Source organism: Copadichromis virginalis, linkage group LG5, assembly GCF_057382275.1.
Source record: "Copadichromis virginalis isolate Kocher_CV1m ecotype Utaka linkage group LG5, C_Virginalis_male_GT1.1, whole genome shotgun sequence".
In the NCBI taxonomy this organism is placed as follows: Eukaryota; Metazoa; Chordata; class Actinopteri; order Cichliformes; family Cichlidae; genus Copadichromis; species Copadichromis virginalis.
The window spans coordinates 23,441,311-23,463,191 of record NC_140622.1 but is presented as its reverse complement, the minus strand read 5'-3'; the positions used below and the strand labels follow the sequence as shown (position 1 = coordinate 23,463,191).

The window sequence follows — 21,881 nt, the reverse complement described above, 5'->3', positions numbered from 1 at the left end:
ATTTATAACAGTATTTATAACAGTATGTTTGCACTGAAGCACCGCAGCATTTTCCTAATGTTGTAAACCCGCTCAACATTTGGCAATAAAACCCTTTCTGATTCTGATTCTGATGTTCAGAATACAGCGGCATTTTTGCCTCCATTGCTCCAGTGCTCTCTGACTTACATTGGCTGCCTATTAAATTTCGTATTGATTTTAAAGTTGTGCTGCTTACTTTCAAATGCCTAAACAACCTTGCCCCTGACTATCTCACCGACCTCCTCAGTCTCTATACTCCCGGCTATTCTTTACGATCATCTGGTCAGTTACCTCTGGCCCAGCCCAGGCACCGTCTGAAGACTAGGGGTGATCGTGCCTTTGCCTCTGTAGCACCAAAGCTCTGGAATAGTCTTCCTGCTACTGTTCGTCCCTCTGACTCCATTCAATCCTTTAAAGCACGCTTGAAAATGTACCTATTCGACCTGGCTTTTCCAACTCACTAATTCTCACCGCTCATTAATTGCTCGCTACTCATTTCTCTGGATAATCATGATTTCTCTCTATCTCTACTTACTTGCTTTTGTTTGTTCTCTATTTTAGCTTGTTTTAATGACTTACAGTTCAATGTAATCATTTACTGTTTATTCCTTACTGTGAAGCACTTTGATGTACCCTCTGGTTTTTTAAACATGCTATATAAATAAAATTGTATTGTATTGTTAATAAGATCAGTGTATATTACAACAGCAAAACACACTTGTAGTAGTTCGTTCTTGATGTTTTGTTTTTTTAGTTAAACTGGCTCCTGATGCTGTTTTTAGTTTTTGTTTTGTGTTTTTCCTTCTCATATGCAGACATGAGAGGATCAACTTTGAAATAGGGCTTACGCTATCCTCAACTATTACAAGTAAATCGCAAACCCTAATATAAATGTGATTCTCCCATAAAATCTTAAATGTCCAAACCAAAGATGCAGGAAGATTCAGAATATTCAGACTTGTATAATTTTAGAGCAAATCAGGACATACATGCCTCTTGTCATTCAGGTAACGCAGCTGTAACGCTTCAAAGCACTTTTTATTGTAAGGTAAAGACCCTACAATAATACAGAGAAAACCCCAAGAATCAAAGGATGCCCTATGAGCAAACACTTGGCAACAGTGGGAAAGAAAAACTCCCTTTTAAGGGGAAGAAACCTCCAGCAGAACCAGATTCTGGGAGGGCTGAGGGAGAATTTAAAAACACGCTTAACTGTGGACAGTGATGCTGGTATTCCACCAATTTCCAATGAGCCATGATGGTTTCTGGGTTCTTCCTGAATATCTCAAACAACTTCCTGTCATCTCAGGGTGACACTTTAGGTCTTCCTCCAGATATTTGCAAAAGTGTTAACAAAAGTGTAATGAAGATCCTGGAATCTGCAGTTTAGAAATGGTTCTACAATTCTTCTTAGATGTCCACTGAGTTCATTGGATTCCCTATCGTCCAGAGTATTGTTCAGTCCAGCGACTGGCAAAAAGAAACTTATTAGTTGTAGTCAGTTTTGATCACTAATTAGATGTCGATGGTGAACCTTCAGCACCACCTAATAAAAGATTTAAGTGCATGTTTGTGTGTGTACTATTGACCCTGTGTGGATTAGAGAAAATCCAAAATAAATTCAAAATTTTGCACCCAATTCTTGTTTTTGTTTTTTTAAATAGACATTTAAAATGTTTGCCGCACAGTATTTGACCCTGGAGAGAGCGCGAGAAAAAGCAGTTCATACAAATCATTAAAAGTCCAATATTACCATGACAGCCATTCCCATGAAGAGTGTGTGCAAACTAATAATAATAATGATAATAATAATAATGATAATAATAATAATAATAATAATAATAATAATAATTTATTTTTAACGTTATTATTACATTATATATTAATATTATTATTATTAACAATTTGCAATATGGCGGGTTGCAATGTACATGTATGTAATATTTAATGGTTATTTTGTTTACTTCTGTTTGTGGTGAACTCAAAGCAAATGTGACAACAAAAAAGCTGAACCGCATTAAGTGTATTGTCTAAATCACAGCTTGTGTAGGTGGCGGTCAATGTGGTGTGATGTGTTTCAAAATGCTGTCTAATAACCGCAGCAGTACACACAGTATGGTGTGTTGTTTGATTCATGGCTGCCTGTGCAGTAGCGGTAGCAGCAGCTGCTGGTGGTGGTGATGATGATCATGAAGCCTCGGTATCGTTTGCGCTGCTTGCTGCTGATCCGCGGCACATGCTCAGTTATGTACACCCAGGCAACTTTGAAGTCTTAGCTGTGGCTGCTGAGGTCATTGCACAGGGAAAAAAAAATAGAGCGAGTCCCTCCACTACACCGCCTCCATTTTGAATAGCCATGTAATAGGGGATTCGCATAGTTTGTGTGTATCGCCCGCTGACTGCGCTGCGTAGTGTCAACAAGCCACATCCAAACATCCTTCGACATGGACGACCTGTTCAGTCCGCGGAGGTAACTTCATTAACTCGCCGCCTTCATTTACGTCGCATTATTTAGTTGTCTTGAAATGTGTGTTTTAGTGTTTCCCCGCGTTACTTTGAGAGCAGCTTGTGTGAAATAGTCGGAGTGTCAGTGGTCACGAAGTTCGTGCCTGGCTAACAAGCTAGCCAAAATAACAGCGTAACGCTACTGTCTAGTTAGCAGCTAATGGCACGGGCTTGTCAAAACGCTTTTCTGGGCACGGTTATTTCTGCAGCTATCGTGTAAATAATGTCAGTAAATTGGATTAACCTTAGGTAGAGTTTGCAAACATTTATTGAATCGGCTGTGGAATTCCCGTGAGGCATGTATTTACATGAGAGACTGCTAATCGGTGTCAAAATGTTAGGCATGCTAATGTTGATAATTATTATGGAATGCTTAGGTTAACTAGGCTGGGTAGGGTTTACTGTCAGTCTGATCTCCAAAAGTAGCACACACTGTTCTCGTAATGGTGTCCGTAGAAATTAGCAGCTCATGTATGATTGATTGACAGGGTTTTGCGATGGCTGTAGCGTCGGATTTCATTCATGTAATATAAGGAAACGTCGCTGCTCACGGCTGAGATTGGCCCACAGAGGCGGAGGGGCGGGATGTTATCGCACTGCTGAAATCACTGTGCAGTCTGTGCGAGGGAAGCTACTCTGACAAGTTACATGCAAATATTGATCTTGTGCCTGACTACATACCGTACAGCGTTAATTACCTGTTAAATACATGTGTATGCATTTCAGACTGCAGTTAATTAATACAATTGAGTTTAATTTGCTCTGGTGTAGAAATGTAATGCTGCCTGTTTTTTGTTTTTCTTCTGTACTTTCAGGAGCCTAAACAGCACACAGGGAGAGATCAGAGTGGGGCCAAGTCATCAGGTAGCTGCTTTATTTTATTTATTTATTTTTATAAATAAACTATAATTAAGAAATGCACCAGCTACTAGACTCACTGTACAGCCAGTTCCACAAGACTTGTTGAGATTAGGAGGTGTTTTCTGAACAATGTAGCTAAACATGTGTCTTTCAAACCTGCAGGGACTTGCACAGGTTTGCAGTTTCACAACTTTTTCTTATTTGTAGGGCTGCACCAATTTGTATGATAACCACAGCTGTTTCCAGTGATTTTTTTTGTTTGTTTGTATTATCCTGCTCTTTTTGTGTGTGTATGTATATGTGTGTGTGTGTGTGTGTGTGTGTGTGTACATACATATACATATACATACTCAGAACAATGAGAAAGTCCAAGGAACTCAAGATCTAAGGAAAATCAATATACCTAAGTATTGGTCAGTCCAATGAGTGCTGTCAAACAAATCCTTTTTAAGGTGGCAAAGAGAAACTACCAGTTGTCAATCAAGTTAATAGGCTTCGGCTTTGTCAGCACTGCCAAGAGCCAGGTCTCTCTTGGAAATGAGATTTTTCATCTCAATGAGATATTTACCTGGATAAATAAAGGACTAATAACAAATAAATAAAAGATTTATATATTTGAGCCTGTGTGAATTAAAGAAAGATATACATGCATCCCTTGTAAATGTTTCTTTCATAGCTAATGTTACATTCCGGTTTCTTCATGGAAATCCTATTATGTAACTCAGCTTGCTAAACCTATTTGATAACCAGAAAAACCTTAAACCATTATTTACTTCATACACATGCTAATAATGTGTTTTTTGTAGCTTTTTCTTTGTAAGTTTTGCTTTTGTTGTCCCTTGTACTGATTATTTAATTGCTGTGCTTTTGGCCTTTCGTTTGTTGCACTGCAGGCCAAGCTCCCAGAGCTGCAGCCACGGCCTGCGCCTGGTTTGCAAACTCAAACAGAGAGTGAGGAGCTCATGTGGACGCCTGGGGTCAATGACTGTGACCTTCTCATGTACCTCAGAGCTGCTAGGTAAGTGGAAGTCTTGGCACCTTTTGCAAATAAAAAAAAAATTGCATGTATAAAATTTCTTCAGAAATTTACAATAACATCTAATAGTAAATAACTCAGTGCCCTTACTGAACAGCTAAATACAGATGTAACTTTTTGATTACAAAATAATCTAAAACTGTTATGTAACCTTTAATGTGTTTTGGCAGTACGTACCATTATTGGTGTAAAAATACTAAAAGGCAAAGAGAGCCAGTCTTACCGGCCCACTTTTGACACAGTCATCAGGAAAGTGTTACAGATGAGGAAGTACATGCAAAATAGAACCACTCTTGGTTTCGCTATTGTTGTTAGATAATTTCTTTTCTGGTTGGTTGCAGTAGATTTCAGTCAGTTCAGACTCTATTGTGCTTTTTGTTTTGAGTTTTTTTGCTGCGTTATGTTGAAGTTAGAAAATATTGAGGCGGTGATGCAGGGATTTAGTGAATACTGCTGTATCTAATCTGGCCTTACAGTTGCTTGTGTTGGTGGTTTGTTGGTATTCAGCATTTCAGCAACATTTTTCATTCGTCGGTACCTGTTAGTTAAAAAAAAATAGTGCTCCAATGTAGAGCTGGGCGATATAACGATATGTATCGCGATATAACTTTTACTCGATAGAGAAATTAAGCTATCGCGATATACCTCGCCGCTCTTGTCCTCTTTAAAAAAAAAAAAAAAAAAAAAAAGGTCAGCCAATCCAAATTCAGTAGCGCAGAGCCGAACCAATCACAGCCGCAGCATCACGTTGCGTGACTTGTTACGTACAGCACAAGTGCCAAGCCGCACATGTGTTTGTTTGGGAAGCAGCCAGCAGGTAATGGAGCCAGCGCGTAATGGAGGAAATGAGTGTGCCGACTAGAAAAATCAACCGAGCGTGACCGAAGAGAAAACAGATGACGGTTCCAATGCCGGAGAGATTGTCGAACGGAAGAGCCATAGAAGTTCCGTAGTGTGAAGGTATTTCGGCTATTTCAAGTCTGACAAAAAACAGAGTATCTGCACTGTAAATTGTGCCGAAAGCAAGTCTGGAAATACAATAAACTGGTGCATGCGTCACACTGTGCGCCATGTTATTGTTTCGGTGAAATGAATTTCTACAATACTGTTACTGTTAATTCTACTCTCTGCAGTGTTTAAATGCTTACATATACACACAGTTACTGTCCCTCCACACATACGACTCGGTTCTGCTTCTATGCCCCAGCTTTGTTTACTTTTTCCCACCGAGGCTTCTAGACTTCTGATTGGCCAATATTTCTGCACGGTTAGGAATCTAGCGCCACCTGCTGCTTTGGCATGTTCATAGCAGCGTTTTCCTTCATTTCTGCCTTTATGTGTGGACGGGATTATTTTTTTAAAACAAAAACGGAAAATCTCCGTTTTCAAAAATACCCGTGTACGTGTGGACGTAGCCTCAGTCTCTGACTGGAAGCGCTAATTCGTCATTCGGCTTTTGTCAGACTAAAGTAACTGTTAAAACTGTTTGAAAAGCTCAGCTATACAACAAGGAGAGATTGAGAATTTCCTTTTAGTTCTCAGTTTATTTGATATTGACAAAAGTTAGTCAGTTTTGTCTGTTCTTCTGTAAAACAAACTAAGATTTATTTTTAGAATTAATACTTTGTTTCTAAGTGGAATTGACAATTTAGTCTGTTTCGTTTGTTCTATTTTGAAACTTAAACGCTTTAGCGGCTGCCTTTTGTGTAGTTTGCAATATTTGCCTTTATTTATCTGAGTACATCTACCCTGTTGAACTTATTATGGGAAATAAATATTTAAAAACAAGCTGCTGATTATTTCACATTTTACTTGTGAGCAACGGCACATTTAAATCTTACAAATATAGTTATTTGGCTTATATCGTGATAGATATCGTTATCGCCTGAAATGAAAAAAACATATCGTGATATGAAAAAATCTCATATCGCCCAGCTCTACTCCAATGATATAAATGTTGCTTTTCTTGCTCTTAAGCTGCATTGCTGTTCTCGCCTTTATTTTTTTGCCTGATTTATTAAATATCATGTAAGCAGGCAACATAGGAAAAGTAATGTCAAACTAAGAAAGGGTAAAGGTACCCCTTCAGCATTGGTTTCACTTGTTAACATAAATACTTCTGTTTATTTTCAAGGAGCATGGCGGCATTTGCAGGGATGTGTGATGGTGGATCCACAGAGGATGGATGTTTAGCAGCCTCCCGTGATGACACCACACTCAATGCTCTGAACATGGTATGAGGCACAACTTGAGTCATATTATTATTTTCCAGCATCATTTATTGCAGATGTATTAAAATCCACAATTTTTATTTTAGCTTCATGCAAGTCACTATGATGCAGCAAAAGCTCTCCAGCGTCTTGTTAAGAAGCCTCTGCCAAAACTTATTGAAAAGTGTTGGTCGGGAGACGACGTGGTGAGAGCCTTTTTTTTTTTTTTTTTTTTTTTTTTTAGTTATATTGCATTAAAGGTTTTTTAGATCTTTGTGCAAGCTTATACAATTTCTAAAGGGTTTAAATATATGTAACACATTTAGTATTTGCGGGTAGTGTAGATGTATTTTGTTTTATTATTACTTGGGCAGTTTGCCTGCATCTTAAATGGTTCTTCAGATAGAATCTAATATGATGCATCTCTGCAGTAGCATTGCGTCTGTAACAGCTACATGTTTTAAAAAGCAGATCACTAGTTTTACAAGGTAAATCAATTGCATGTTTATTGAAAGCTCCTGTTTGTAATAGTGTTCTGCCTGAATATCATTCAATTTGTTTTGCCTTCTGTTGCTCCCTACAGAAACGCTTCATCAAAGGCTTGAGACAATATGGCAAAAATTTCTTCCGCATTCGGAAAGACTTCCTCCCCAGCAAAAAGACTGTAATTTCACATTATGCTTTTGCAGACAAAGCAATTTATAATGATTGTAACATGTCACTGTTGTCACATCTTTGATCAGAAAGCCATAACATGACAGTCATAACATGACTATCTGTGTTCTTGTCATCAGGGAGAACTGATCACTTTCTATTACCACTGGAAGAAAACACCAGAGGCCGCAGGAACCAGAGCTTACCGACAGCAGCGCAGGCAGCCGTCCTCTCGCAAAGCAAAAACCCGATCTGCAGCTTCTCCTTTGAACGCACAGTCTCGAAATTATTCAGGTAATCCTCATAAGCTTCTTTGGAAAGGTGTCCCCAAGTCTGTTGAATGGAGGGGTAATTGTAAAATCCAGAGGTTTGGCAGTCCTATGAGCTGGACTTTGTGTTGGTCTAAGCTGTTTTTGGCATGTTTGTTTGTTTTCTTGTAGTGGATGCAAGTTCTGCCAGTGATGATGATCTTGATAGTGAAGACAGTGAACAGGAAAGCAAGAGTTGCAGTCATTGTGGCACAACAAGTGAGTTTTAGTTTTAGAACAGTGGCTAAAAGCTGATAAAGAAAGCTGTTTTTAAACAGTTAACAGTGAAACTTGTACCTAAAGCCATTTTTCTTGTTACAGCTTCTAAGGATTGGCACCAGGGTGGGAGAGGCAACCCTTTGCTGTGTACAAGTTGTCGTACTTATGAAAACAAACACGGATGTCTGCCGTCAGCCCCAAAGTCAGGAAGCGCTCCGTTCATGTTTAAACCTGTTAAAGTGGAGGAAGAAGTGAACAGCAAGCATGCCATGAGGACACGGCGTAGCAGAGCACCTGTAAGCGTGAGGCTGGCAGATCAGCCACACACTCACTATTACCAATGACATTAGATTACAATTAAATTCGATTTCATAGCTTTAAGTCTTGCTTCACCTCTTTGCAGGTTTTGCGAGTAAGGGATACTTGTCATCCTTGTTTTGGGTTTTAACAATATTAAATGTGTGTTCTGTTTTGTTTTTAAAGCAGTTATCATCGTTACGAAGTGGCCACAGAAGGCTTACAGGCTCCCCGACCAGTGAGGATCAGCAGTCCAGTAACCAGCCCTCCCCGAGTGGATCCATCTCCAATTCTTTGAGATCGTCTTCCACAGATACTAAGAATGAATCCACAAAGAAAACAAACAAGGTAGAGCATGATTACCTATTCGTATACTTGTTGGACCTGTTTGGAATTATCTTGTGATACTAGCTTGGTTGTTTGTGGGTCACTTTGGTTGCTGCCAAACAGTGGAGTGTGGGTTTCTTTTTTTTTTTTTTTTTTTCTTTTTGCCTTGACAACCACATAATTTTTCAGGAAAAAGACTAGATGTTACGGTCCCTGATAATGCATTGCTTTAAATGGAGAGAGTCTTAAGGGATGGCTGTGATGAGGAAAGGCAGCCCAGAAACTTTACCTGCAGCACACATCGTTGTGTGCCTCAACTTTCGGTCTTTTAACAAAGCTAATATTTAAACAGCTGTGTGCACAGCATTACGATGTGTGTATAGTTCTGTCGGTTGGAGTCATCTAATTTGTGGAGAGTAATGACATTTTTGTCCTCTGCAGAGGATAAAAGAGGAGGTCACGTCACAAAAGTCAGCAAAACGTGTACGGGAAAGTGCTGCTCAGGAGCCCGATGAGCCTGAGAAAGTAACACCTAAAAGGCCAAAGACACAGGTGAGAGCACATGAGCACTTATTGCAAACTAAAGCTGCAGTAACACTTTTATGATGATCCTCATCATTTTTGTAATGGTAAAAATGGTAATTGGCCTGTATTTATATAGCGCTTTTTACTAGTCCCTAAGGACCCCAAAGCGCTTTACACATCCAGTCATCCACCCATTCACACACTGGTGATGGCAAGCTACATTGTAGCCACAGCCACCCTGGGGCGCACTGACAGAGGCGAGGCTGCCAGACATTGGCGCCACCGGGCCCTCTGACCACCACCAGTAGGCAACGGGTGAAGTGTCTTGCCCAAGGACCCAACGACCGAGACTGTCCAAGCCGGGGCTCGAACCAGCAACCTTCCAATTACAAGGCGAACTCCCAACTCTTGAGCCACGATCGCCCCATAATATCTAAAGAAAACCTGTTGTTATTCAGTATATATAAAAACACAGTTACTGTAGACATGAATTCACTTTTAAGTACAATATGAACCAGGCTTTTTGGTGTGTGTGTGTGTGTGTGTGTGTGTGTGTGTGTGTGTGTGTGCGTGTGCGTGTGTGTTCCTCCAGGATCCACAGAGCTCGCGTTCAGAGGGTGAGGCTGAGGTTGAGGAGGAAAGCTCTTCAGAGAGTCGCAGTGCTCAGGACGATGGCAGCAGTGACACCAAAGACATCGATCAAGACAACCGAAGCTCTTCTCCTAGCATTCCCAGCCCTCAGCAGGGCAACGAGAGTGATTCTGACTCATCTGCCCAGCCCAACGGTGTTCCATCAGAGCCGGTTGCCCCCACTGCTGTGTTAGCTGACACACCGGTCCCCCAAGCCCTCCCCTCACAGCCTATCACTCCCCAGCTACTGCAAAGCATACCCTCTGCAGACCCAGCTCAGAGCCCCCCTCCTCCCTCTCCAGATCCCCCTCAGGCCGCCACTGGCCAGTCAGCTGCCACAGTAGGCACAAATAGCCGTGCACAGCCCACCCCTCACTGTATTTCCGGTCCACCTGCTCTGCCATCATCATTGGAACAGGAGTCTCCTGTTCCTCCAGCATTTCAGATCCCATCCACTCTCAACTCTGCACAGCCTTTGCAGCTGCATGGTCCATCACCTTTGCCCCCCCAACGACCCCCATCCTTCTTTAGGGATGGTCAGCTCCACCAGCCTCCTCTTCCTGGTCCTCAAGTCAAGCCTCCTCCCACTACTCCTATTCCACCTTCACACAAACAGCTTCCCCATCAGTCTGCTACACCTTTCCCCCAGATGCCCTCTAATCTTCCGCCGCCTCCTGCTCTAAAGCCTCTCAATTCCTTGCCCAACCAGCATCCTCCAGGTGCTCCCCCTCCCCCTCTTCAGCTTATGCCACAACCTTTGCCTGTGCATTCACTTCCAAGCCAGCTTCCAGTGATCTCTCAGGTGCAGACAAACTCTGGAAAAAACATGACTTCCTCTTACTCACCTGCTGCAGCCTCACACCCCCTCACCTCTGTAACACCCGCTGCTATTGGCCCTGTACCGAGCCTCCAGCCATCATTCCAATCTCTTCCTCTGAGACCTTCGTCTGGCAGCGCTGCAGGAGGTTCGCAAGTTCAGGTTAAAGAGGAGCCTCTTGATGAGATGGAGGAGGCTGAGAGCCCACCGTCTCCACCTCGAAGCCCCTCACCAGAGCCAACCATTGTCAACATGGCAAGTCATGCCAGTCAGTCTGCACGGTATGTTTTTGTTTGTTTGTTTGTTGCAAAAAACAATCCAGGTTTTACTTGACAGGTGCAGTAAAATCACCTGAGAAATGTCAGTCCAGCATTTTTTCTCCTTTTAAAAGATGTTTTGACCTGTGAGAAAAATATGTTTCCCTTTCGCGTTCAGCACTTCTGTCTGAGAAATGTCTGAGAACAATAAAGTATATCTCATCTTTACTCAGCTGAGAAATTCTCCACTAGGCTCATTATCTCCTCTCTGAACTTGCTTGTCTGATATTTTTTGTCCTGGGCAATCAGTGAACAGTGAATTTTTACCAGCCGCAATACAATAGCTGGTTTTGTTTTCATCTTTTCAGTGTGTTTGTGTCAGCAGATAGCATCACAACTCAGTATGATGCACTTGTTAAACTATGCAGGAGCGTAGCTGAGATAAAAATCAAAGTCCAGTGCAAAGGGTGTGTGAGAGTCTGTGTGATGTAAGTCTCTGTGATCTCAAGATGGCAGTATTTTTTCTTAAGTTTTATATTTTATTGTTCTTTACACCAATTCTTGAAGCTTTAAACAAACAGATGTGTGAGAGCAATGACACCTAAAAGAGTAAAAGTATTGGAGCAGAGTCAAAGAGCTGAGCAATGCAGCTGAAATGGACTGTAGACTGTGGTGGTAATTTTATGTATCAATACAAGTCACACTTTTCATATACAAGTAGTCATGGGAACTACTGTTACAGTAGCTGCTTTAACCGTGGGCCAGTTTGCAGCACATTTTGCTTTTCCACCAAATTGACTGGATGTATTTCTGTTTGTCTCCGGTCAAAATTTAGATTTTGATATTATTAATTTGTTGTAAAGCGTGACAAAAAAAATTGAAAACACAATAATTGGCAGGATAATAAACTCACACCAACCCCTCAGCTAGTCTGGAAGTTCACACAAAATGATTCATTCTTCGACTAGAACTTAAGTTGATCCAAAATGCCCTTCAAATGTTTCACCAGGCTTTTAAATCTGCCTGAAGTCTGTCTGAAGCTCTTTGTATTGGGAGACTTAGATCAAAATCATAACGTTTACTTTTATTTTCATTTCCAGATAAGTGATGGACGTAAGGCAATCAAACAATGAGCATAAACAATGTTGCAATACTGGTTCTTGATAAAGTTTCTTAATAGCTGAGAGTAATTTAATAAACATACATAAATGAGTTTCAGGTTAAGTGAAGAAAAATCTCAATGCTTCATTTAAAGAACCATCTAAAAATAGATATTTTTGCAAGCAAATCAACATTAAATGAAAGTGTTGTTTAAATTTCATTAGACTTTGCGTCTATAATATAAAAGCTAAACTTTTTGAATGATTCGTAATGCAGTTTTGTGCATATGAAGCTGATACTCAGTGCTCATAAATGCATATCTGTTAAATATTTCAGGTTTATCAAGCACTTGGATCGTGGCTACAACTCGTGTGCCAGGACAGACCTTTTCTTTACTCCACTGCCATCCTCCAAGCTGGCCAAGAAAAGAGAGGAAGCTGTGGAAAAGGCCAGGAGAGAAGCTGAGCTCAGTGCTCGACAAGAACGGGAAAGGGAGAAGGACAGAGAGAGAGAGCGAGAAAGGGAGGCCGACAGAAGTGCTGTAAGTGCAATATTCTTTTAATTTCATTTTTCCCCTTTTTGTTACATAAAACATGTCAACAGTTATCTCTCATTTGCTTACAGAGAGCATCCAGCTCCTCTCATGACAGTCGTATGAGTGAAGCTCAAATGGTGGCTCAAGGCCACGGACGCCCCTCCTTTGAGCAGCCGCCCACCACAGTAGCAGCCGTTCCTCCCTACATTGGCCCAGACACACCTGCCCTGCGCACCCTAAGCGAATACGCCCGACCCCATGTCATGTCTCCCACCAACCGCAACCATCCTTTCTATGTGTCCCTGACCCCTGGTGACCCTTTGCTGGCCTATCACATGCCTGGCCTGTACAGTGCTGAGCCTAGCCTCAGAGAGCGTGAGCTGAGGAACCTCAGAGAGAGGGAGTTACGCGAGAGGATGAAGCCTGGCTTTGAGGTCAAACCCCCAGACCTGGAAACCTTGCACCCTGCTGCAAACCCTATGGAGCACTTTGCAAGACATGGGCCATTAGGTCTTCCTCACATACCTGGGCCCCCACATCACTTTGCGCCGTTCCATCCTGGGCTGAACCACCTAGAGCGTGAAAGAATGGTGTTAGCGGCACCTCAGCTGCGCCCGGAGCTGACTTACGCTGAGCGACTCACTGCAGAGCGGCTTCACGCTGAGAGGATGGCTTCAGTGGCGACTGATCCTGCTGCCAGGCTGCAGATGCTTAATGTTACACCCCATCATCACCAACACTCTCACATTCACTCCCACCTCCACCTGCACCAACAGGACCCCCTCGGTCAAGGTGAAGTTAATTATTCAGCAGTATTCAACATATCAAGGTCTTAATATTACTTTAGCTTTTTACAATAGGTCTTTCTTTTTTCTTCAAACAGGTTCAAGCCCTCATCCACTAGTGGATCCTCTGGCAACAGGACCACGTTTGGCCCGATTCCCTTTCCCTGCAGGCCCAATCCCCAACCCTTTACTTAGCGATCTTCCTCATGATCATGAGATGCTGCGCCACCCACTATTTGGTTTGTAGTCTTTAATGTACTTAGTCACAGACCACATCTTGACTCATTTCTAAATTCCACTGGTTCACTGTGACCTTGTTTAAATTTGAAAAGGAGCAGCGTATCCACGAGAGCTGCAGGGCCCAATTCCTCCGATGTCTGCAGCTCATCAGCTTCAGGCCATGCATGCTCAGTCTGCAGAGCTGCAGAGGATGGCAATGGAGCAGCAGTGGCTGCACGGGCATCACCTGCATGGAGGCCCTCTACCAGGTCAGGAGGATTATTACAGGTGAGCTCTCTCTATTCGGTCACTTTAGTAATTTGAATAATAAAATTCTCTATCTGAATTCATGTTTGACCATTTAACTGCGCAAGGTACAAATTGAAATTGTACTTTTCAGTGATACTTTTACATCATTTGCCAAAATGTCCAACATGCAGTCAACACTGCTCAGGGAAACTCATGTCAGTTGTTACACGTCATTGCACCATCTAACTCTTTTTCTGTTTGTCAAAAGCCGTCTGAAGAAAGAAGGTGACAAGCCATCTTGAGTCCAAGGAGGTGCATGCCCTGAAACTCTAAACTTTTACCCAATACTGTGTACTTTTGAAACTGTAAGAGAATATTTTGTGTCATTTTTGTTTGTTTTAATATATTTTAGAAAAATATTTGTGGATCTCTATGTGCATTCCTTGTTCAGCACTTAATGCGACTGTCAAAGTCCGTCTGAGATTTTCATATCACTAGAAAATTTATACTACTTTATTATTATAATATTCAACACTGATAATAATAGCATTATTAATAATAATATTATTATTCTGACTCTTATGTGAGATTTAAAGTGACTCTAAAAAACTTGTTTGTTATGCAGTCACTTAAATGAGCTAAAATTCAGCTCTTATAAAGGATATGAAAACAGACTGACTTTGGTGTCAACTATAACTATCTCTGTAATGATTTCTAAAAGATTTCCTTGTACAGAATGACATTTAAATCGATGTGTGGATGATTGTAATAACCTAGCATGACTCAGTCTTCAGTTTTCACCAAACTAGAGTAGCGAGTTGCATTGTGATGTTTAGCCTTTGAAAGCATAGTAGAGGTTGTATGTACTCCTAAATCTGCTAAATATTTGTTTAAATCCGAAAGTTTTATATATCAAGATATCTTTTCACACTATAACCGAAGCTTTTATTCATTCATTTTTGAGATTGTACCTATATGAGCGAGTTGATATAACAGTAGTTGTGAACACTCGACCCTTGATCCAGCACAAAAGTAAGTCATAAGCTAAAAACAGTATATAGTATTATTAGTTGCAGTGACTAGAATCGGACCATGATCTGTCTTTACAGACAGTGTTTTAATTGATTTTATTAGGAAAGCGTATTTACAGTTTTAATGAGAACAACTTAATTGGATCGAAACTTCAGCTTGAACATTTTTAAAAAGAACTGCCCAAATTCAGTATTTATGTGACATGATATGAAAGTGTATCCATGACATATTTATTTCAATAAATATTTCTGAATTGACACCATGTCCTATTTGCACTTCCTGCTCTTCCTTTTTCCCAAAGAGACACTAAAAGTGTAGTTGAAATACTCACTTTGGTTAAGGCAGTTAATTCTCTTACTGTGTTCCCTCAGACACGTTCTAGGGAGTTGGCACGTTATAATCCATCTAGAGCCAATCCGGTGTGTCACAAAATTGCCAATCTCGCATACAGCTCCACCAGGGCTGATGTGCATGTGTGAAAATGTCTTAGTAGAACCATTCTGCAGCTAATTTTACATTTCTGGAGGTTATGAAGTTCAGCTTGTGTTCAGACAGGAAAAGGCTCTCATTCTTGATTTGATTGCATTTAATCGTTTGTGGCACTAAAAGCAAATCACATGAAGTGTTTTGACAACAACCATTTACATGAAAATCTTTGAACAAAATTGTCATTTCACAAGAGCAACAAGATAAATTTGAGACACTAATACCAACTAAACATATAAATTGTTGTCTTTTGTGTTTTGTTGAAGGTACTAATGAGAAATTTGTTTAGCTTGAAATTTGTACACCTGCAGGATGTGACATCATCATAGGAGATCTTGCGCTGACTTTTTAATAATTTTAAACCAACATCTCCCCACTTGTGCCTCTGTGCCCCCCTACCTGATAACGGAACCAAGAAGAAAACAAACAAATTTGACACTAAACCAGTTTATTTATTTTAATTTACCCAGGATTTTCCACAATAATAAGCTGAGTTAACCTTATTCAGCTGAATCTGAATAATTTCATCTTGTAGAAAATGTTTGAAAAATGCCAGAGCCCCTCTAAACACCTCTTAAATCACACAGACGTGACTTTGTCTTAAGATTCTCTCAAACAAAGACATTTGCGAGCCACCGTTTGTATTCAAAGCTTTTCTGTCAACTATTTAACCTTTCCCTCCAACATACAGCAAAATACATATGAGACATCTACAGCAAAACCTTTCTTCCTCCACACAGACAACCACTTACACTCTCCATCTGGTCGAAATTAAGCTGCTCTGACATTATGCAGCTGTGTGTTTTAGGACAACAAGACATTCAAAGTGGAAGGTGGTGAGCAAATCTAAAATGTCTAGTTATGGTCCTTGTATCAACTCAGGCCTACCCAGAAGTGACACACTGAAGTTAATAAAACGTTAAAATGCCTGATATCGCTGTAAAATCTCTGCTTTGTGGCTCTAAACTGCATTGTTGTTCTTTCACACTGAAGCTATAAATCCTGAATATCTTTGTCACATACTGTCCATACTTGACCTAAAAATTGCACCAGAACAACTGAGGCTGGAAACAACTTTCATCTCTCTCAATTCATGCCGGGCTGCAGCTTTAAACTTTGTGTATGTACTTTAACTGTAGACATTTTGCAAAATATAAATACAGTGGATTTCTTTTTATCCATGGACCCAAGTGAGAATGGCTGGAAGTAGTTTGTTTTGTATGTACATATCAGAATTCAAGTTGAGGATTCCTCTTCTTCACATACTGCCGCAGGTACCGGATAGCTGATAGTGCACTCAGATTTGCTAGTAGAGCTGAAAAGGATTTCCATGGTTATTTTGAATTTCAACTTTTCATGTTTGATCACCTAGTACACAAACATGTGACAGGGAAAATGTTTAATGTTTTAAGGCAAAAGTTATTTTCCTTACTAAAATTGGCAAAACTTCATAATAAAGCCTACAACTAAAGATGCAATTCTCTAGTAACTAAATGGAATTTCAGTGTATTTGATTTGAAAATCGAATGTGATTAAATTTGCCTACAAATACTTAAAAGTAGGTACACTAGAATAAGGGGGTACAAGTCAAGTGTTTAAAGGAAAAAAATAAATAATTAGACTGTAAATAACGTAAGTAATTTATAGTTCAAGAGTAATTGTAAGTATTGCATAACTTCAGGTATGTTACAGGGAAAAACTAATAATTATATTGTAAATAAATGTAAGTAATGCCTAGGTACTTTTATGTATTGCTTAAATTTTGGGTAGCTTACAGAAAAAGAGACACACATTATACTATAAGTAATTTAAAGTACTTCATAATAAATTTTAAGTACAAAACGATATCTCCCCATACGTTCCCTTTACGTTGTAAGTACACTGTACTTTTTGGGGTGCGGGTCATATTATGAAGTTGATTAACTTTGCCTCACTTTCAACAATGTTACAGGAAAAGAGACACAATTTGTACTGTAAGTGATTTAAAGTACTGCATAAGTAATTTTTAGTAGTGTGCAATTTAATTGTAATTTTTGAAACAAACCATATTTCCCCATCTTACATCATAAGTACTTTTTAGGGCACGGGCCATATTATGAAGTGGATCAATCTTGCGCCTTTTATTTTACCAATATAAATATAATAAGGTCTGTTCTTTCTTACCAACTTACATAAAAACATGATTTTTTATAATCACAATTCAAACATAACTATCAAAATGAGTGTACAGTGTCTTCTTATCTATATGTGGCTCAGGCGATTAGAGGATCATAAGGGGGTCCTTTTGTCCCTCTGTGGGGGGTTACTCCCACTAGGTTTATATCTGGGACTCTCCACCATTTGACCTTAGAACTGAAGAAGCTTCTCGGATGAGAGGTGAAACGTCTTCAAGCAACTTAAAGAAGTCCAGACGCTTTTCTTTGCAAGCTCCTTTGACTCTTATCTATATAGTACCTTAGAGTTGAGCCTCTCCATAACATCGCCTGTGCCCCAAGAGTAAGGTGTACTTGATGGAAGATGGGAAAATAATTTATTTTTCTACAAAAATACCAAAAAACTACTAATCACTTAAAATTTGCCTATTCAGTACTTTCAAAATTAACTACTGAAAAGGGTGCCCAATCATAAATTGTTACCCTAAATTTTATCAGGAAACATAGCAAAGTAATGGAAAAAAACATCACGACTGACTATGACTGATAGACGAACATAAATTCAGAAATGATCATACCTGCTTTCCAGGCATCAGCAGCCTCTGGATCAGAGGATCTTAGTACCCAGGAGGCAAAGGCAATGCAGACTAAACACATGTCTGACTGCTTCAGTGTGGAGAAGATGCCCTGGTGTCCTGTAAGGGCAAAAAGTGAAATTAAATATGTTGCATTTTTACATTTATGTCTCCTGATTTTACGTAAGCTCATGTTTACTTGTTGTCTGTATAGTTTCCAAAATGAAATGCTGCTCTTCTAGCTCTCTAAACAGCTGCGAAGAAGCCGGGGAGACCCTTCCCACACTCAGCACCGGTGCCCCTGGATCTTCTCTCCTGCTGGGTATCTTCTCGAAGTCAACCGGAAACACCCAGTCACCAGATCCTCTGCACCATATGCTCCCTTTATCATGGAAGTGAATTTTTCTTATCGGCAGTAAACTTTTCCAGCTGGCAGATCCACCCACGGCTGCTTCTACTGTGGATCCATGTTGGTGGGCCTGAATGAAAGAATGAGACACAATTCTCAGGGGAGAGATGTCATCCACTTCATCAGAGTTTGCACTCAAGAAAACATTGAGTGCAAACCCACTGCCCACCTTGGGCAGTGTGAGTTCTCTGACAGTAGGATGAGAACAAGAGAAAATGGGGATGGGTTTCTCCTCGTTGCAGTGAAGAGGAGAGAAAGACATTTCATCTCTACATGAACAAAGAGCATAGTCAAAGACAGGAGGCATGGAGATGTCTTTTGGATCATAAACAGTGAAGTGCCTGGAGTCAGAGTTTACTTTATCCTCTGTGAAAAAGTATTCAAACACCTCTGGGTAAGATATTTGGTAATCAAGAAAGTCTGTGCTGGATAGAAAAGACAGAGGAATTTGTGTTCCCAGGCTGTCACTTAGTTTAAAAGCAGTGTTTTCTGCCAAAGACTGACATCTGCTAAAAAACAGACTACTTTCATCACTACCAAGTAAAGCAGGCAAAGATGCATTCTCTCTGTTGAGAGTTTGTATATTCTGCATACTTTTACTTTTGGTTAACTGTCTAGGCAATGCAAGTGTGCTTGAGGTCAAAGTGTGGGGCTTCTGGCTGTCAAAACACTGCCCTGCAAAGTCCTCTAAAGGCACAGGCGTCTCTCTGCCTTCTGAGCATGTGGACTCATCGTTTGAGAAGAATGGAGAGTCACTCCTGCTGTGCTTGTTTTTTCTGTGAGGGTCAGGGCTGGGGTTCCTGCTGGGGCCAACAAACTGCCAGTACTCCTCTTCAAAATCTGAGGTGGAAAACTCACAGCTTGATTGGTCTGGCTTAGATTCGTCAGCCTGCGTAAAATAGTCCGAGTCTGCTGTGTCTGAAATATCCATGGGAGTGCTGCAAGACAAATTATACTCCACAGTGTCAACCAGAGGGTCATGATTTGTTGGGGATTCATCTACATTTGGTGTCGTGGCTTCTCCTGTTTCTATAGGTGATGAGCCTCTATTCATTCTGAGCTGCAAAATGTCATTTATTGTCAATTTTTCCATTTCATCCCAAAAAGCAGAGATGGCGTACACGGGTCGACTGTGACCCTCAGCTTTGGCATATGTTTCTGGGCAGTCTTCCTCAGAGCAAGGTTTTACTGTTACATCAGGAACACAGAGAGGGGAGGGCTGTTCTTCCTTAGAGAAACCAGGTACTGAAAGATTGATTTTATGTCTTTGGGCTCCAGGTGTGTCCAAGAGTATCAAGCAGTGTGTTTCATTTTCACATGGGGGGATATGATCTGGCATGCTTGTATTTCTTTGGTTGGCAGATGGATGCATCGGGGAAGGCACAGCGCCGGTAGCTTCATAAATTTTACAGCTGGCAGCTGACACATTGGTGGAAAAAGAAGAATGCATTTGTCCGTCCTGTGTAGAGTCAGCATCTTTTTTTTGGCAGCCGGATGTCAAAGATAACGAGCGGCACATTTCTGGGTGTTGAGGAGGATGCTGAGTTTCCTCCACTGATTCAGCTGCTGACAAATAGCTTTCTGAATCATAACTGTAAACGGAGAGGAACTCAGCACTGTCTTCAAGCTCATCGCACTCCTCATTCTCCATCTGTGAATGCGTGAGTGGGTCTCGTGCCATCAAAGCTGAGCTGTCTGGTTCACTTTTGCTTCTCTTCATCATCGGCTTAAGAATATTTTGTTTGAGTGATGGAAAATTGTCTTCTTCATCAGATATTAAAGCCGCTTGTGATGATTCTGAAATGACTCCTACCTCCACGTTGTGTTCATAACTTGGGTTGCTGCCTGATTTTTGGTTTTGGTTTGATTTAGATTCCCTTCTTGCCTGAGATGCAGGTTTATTTTTATTCATCTCTAACTTTACACCACTTTCAGGTGAGTTCTCCTGAGTAGCGTTGCACGCATGACGTCTCTCAAAGGGGTTTTTTTGTCTTCGTTTTTTTTTTACAGCGGTGGGACGTGCTCGCCATCGTGCGGGATTATCGTTCACTGTCACAAACCAGCGTTCCTTCTCTGCTCTTGCAGAAACACTCCTTACATCTTCGTTTACAGCCCTCTCTGTCGTGTCTGGCTCATTCACATTTAATCCTGTTTGGTGACAAGAAAGCGGTTCACTCTCTGGCTGCACTTCTCCATCTTTTGTCAGATGTTCTGATTTATTCAGTAGCTCAGTTTGCAGAGTGTTTGTAGCGCTGTAACCCGTCTCCTCTGGGACTGGTGCAGGACATTTAGGATATGCTTCAGAGTCCTCTTCAGATTTTGTTGCAGCATCCTCCGGCTGATTAAGTGGCACTGACAAATTAGAGCTTTCTTCTTCGGTGCATTCTGCTGTGTTGCTTGTATCTCCATCTTTGTCATTATCAGGATTCTGCTGTGAGTCTTGCTGGCTTTGGCTGACAGCTGAGCTTAGGTTTCCCGAATCCTCTGAATCTGTGAGACTGGCATCATCAAGGCAGGCAAGTGAAGGCTGCTGCAGACTGCACTCCTCACTCTCCTCATAGAAGCTTGTCCAGTCATCCTCTGCAATGTGAATACTGTGATCTAAATCATCCATTCTGACAATTCACATGCTCCTCAATCTAAAAAAAAGAAGAATATATATTTATACTTAAACGGATTTTTTTTTTTTTTTTTTTGCATAAGCTTAACTAAAGTGGCCTTGAGTGATGCATAACAATCCATTCTTGGTATCTTTGGTAGCAGATATGGTTACGTCAACACATTTGAGTTAAATATAGAGCATGTGCATTTGTCTTAGGCTTAACATTGCTTATAATCACCTGTCATTAAAGGAAGCCATTGTGTAGAGGGCAAAGCTTTCTCAGATCAAAGTTTGATGAATGAGCGAGACTTCAGAGTGGCAAAGTAACACCAAAGCACCTTAGTCACAAGCTCCATAACAAACCCCAAAATACTCCAGGGCCCTGATCTTTGAAAACAGGTCATATAATCTGATATGAAAACAAATCAGCTGCCCAGTGTCAGGGAACAACATATGAACTTAACAAACATCTACATTGGGTTTGTTTTGCCTTTTCAACATAGGGAAAATCTCAAAAATGATTATGATAGGCCTCAATGTGTCAAACACAATACATTTGCCATTTTCTGCGGTTTTGTTTAAGTAACAGTAAAATACCATTAGTATTACTTTTTTGTCCTAATTAATATTATCAGAATATAAACTATTGTGGGTCAATACTGCAAAATATCTTACCAGCAGTATCCATAACCACGAGCTGTATAACCACACTATATTATGTTAAATGTGCTTTAGTAAAATATGCAGAGGCTTACCTGATGCAGATTTATTTATTTATTTTTTAAATCATCCAATTTTCGAGGTAGCTTTGCGTTTTCCTGCAGGAATAGTTAAGCTACGATGTCCATCTGCCCTTGCATATGTCAGACTGGGCCCTTGCACTCAGATGTTATAAATAGAGTAGTATGTCCTGTCACATGTAGCTCCTGGTGCAAACGTCCTTCCCTCGACTGCCAGACACGAGACATTCCAGCACCCCAAAATATTAACCCTGATAATAATAACAGCAATATAAGTTCTATTATTACATTAAAACACGACAGAAATCCAAACATTTTTACTGTCATT

At 40.6% G+C, this 21,881-nt stretch overlaps 2 protein-coding genes across 4 annotated transcripts; one reads left to right on the top strand and one right to left on the bottom strand.

The window, feature by feature from the left end:
* Positions 1–2,170: 2,170 nt before the first annotated feature.
* rereb (arginine-glutamic acid dipeptide (RE) repeats b) lies at positions 2,171–14,852 on the top strand. Of its 3 annotated transcripts, none has more exons than XM_085456851.1 (17): positions 2,171–2,491; positions 3,342–3,390; positions 4,281–4,405; positions 6,558–6,657; positions 6,741–6,839; positions 7,217–7,297; positions 7,428–7,581; positions 7,728–7,814; positions 7,917–8,110; positions 8,301–8,459; positions 8,880–8,990; positions 9,556–10,691; positions 12,105–12,309; positions 12,393–13,095; positions 13,187–13,327; positions 13,421–13,595; positions 13,825–14,852. In XM_085456851.1, the coding sequence occupies exons 1-17, from the start codon at positions 2,466–2,468 to the stop codon at positions 13,856–13,858; spliced, it is 3,579 nt and encodes a 1,192-aa protein (XP_085312977.1). In that variant the 5' UTR covers positions 2,171–2,465; the 3' UTR covers positions 13,859–14,852. The 3 variants fall into 3 exon arrangements, with proteins under 3 accessions (XP_085312977.1, XP_085312978.1, XP_085312976.1); XM_085456852.1 differs by having other exon boundaries at positions 8,298–8,459; positions 13,427–13,595; XM_085456850.1 differs by having other exon boundaries at positions 2,172–2,491; positions 8,298–8,459.
* A 653-nt stretch (positions 14,853–15,505) lies between these two features.
* Positions 15,506–21,683, bottom strand: perm1b (PPARGC1 and ESRR induced regulator, muscle 1b). Its single transcript, XM_085456853.1, has 4 exons — positions 21,569–21,683; positions 18,002–20,850; positions 17,806–17,922; positions 15,506–16,389 (listed from the first exon to the last, which is right to left on the bottom strand). Exons 2-4 carry the CDS (start codon positions 20,823–20,825, stop codon positions 16,304–16,306), a joined length of 3,027 nt encoding a protein of 1,008 aa, XP_085312979.1. The 5' UTR covers positions 20,826–20,850; positions 21,569–21,683; the 3' UTR covers positions 15,506–16,303.
* Between the last annotated feature and the right edge of the window lie 198 nt (positions 21,684–21,881).

What these genes read in the sequence shown, in the direction of transcription:
- rereb (XM_085456850.1), top strand. Translation starts at nt 2,466, where the DNA reads ATGGACGACCTGTTCAGTCCGCGGAG. An exon ending in CAGTCATTGTGGCACAACAA is followed by an intron (nt 7,815 to 7,916) that starts GTGAGTTTTAGT and finishes TTCTTGTTACAG; the next exon opens with CTTCTAAGGATTGGCACCAG. An exon ending in GGGAGGCCGACAGAAGTGCT is followed by an intron (nt 12,310 to 12,392) that starts GTAAGTGCAATA and finishes ATTTGCTTACAG; the next exon opens with AGAGCATCCAGCTCCTCTCA.
- perm1b (XM_085456853.1), bottom strand. Translation starts at nt 20,825, where the DNA reads ATGGATGATTTAGATCACAGTATTCACATTGCAGAGGATGACTGGACA. An exon ending in GGAAACTATACAGACAACAA is followed by an intron (nt 17,923 to 18,001) that starts GTAAACATGAGC and finishes TTGCCCTTACAG; the next exon opens with GACACCAGGGCATCTTCTCC. An exon ending in TGCTGATGCCTGGAAAGCAG is followed by an intron (nt 16,390 to 17,805) that starts GTATGATCATTT and finishes AATCCTTTTCAG; the next exon opens with CTCTACTAGCAAATCTGAGT.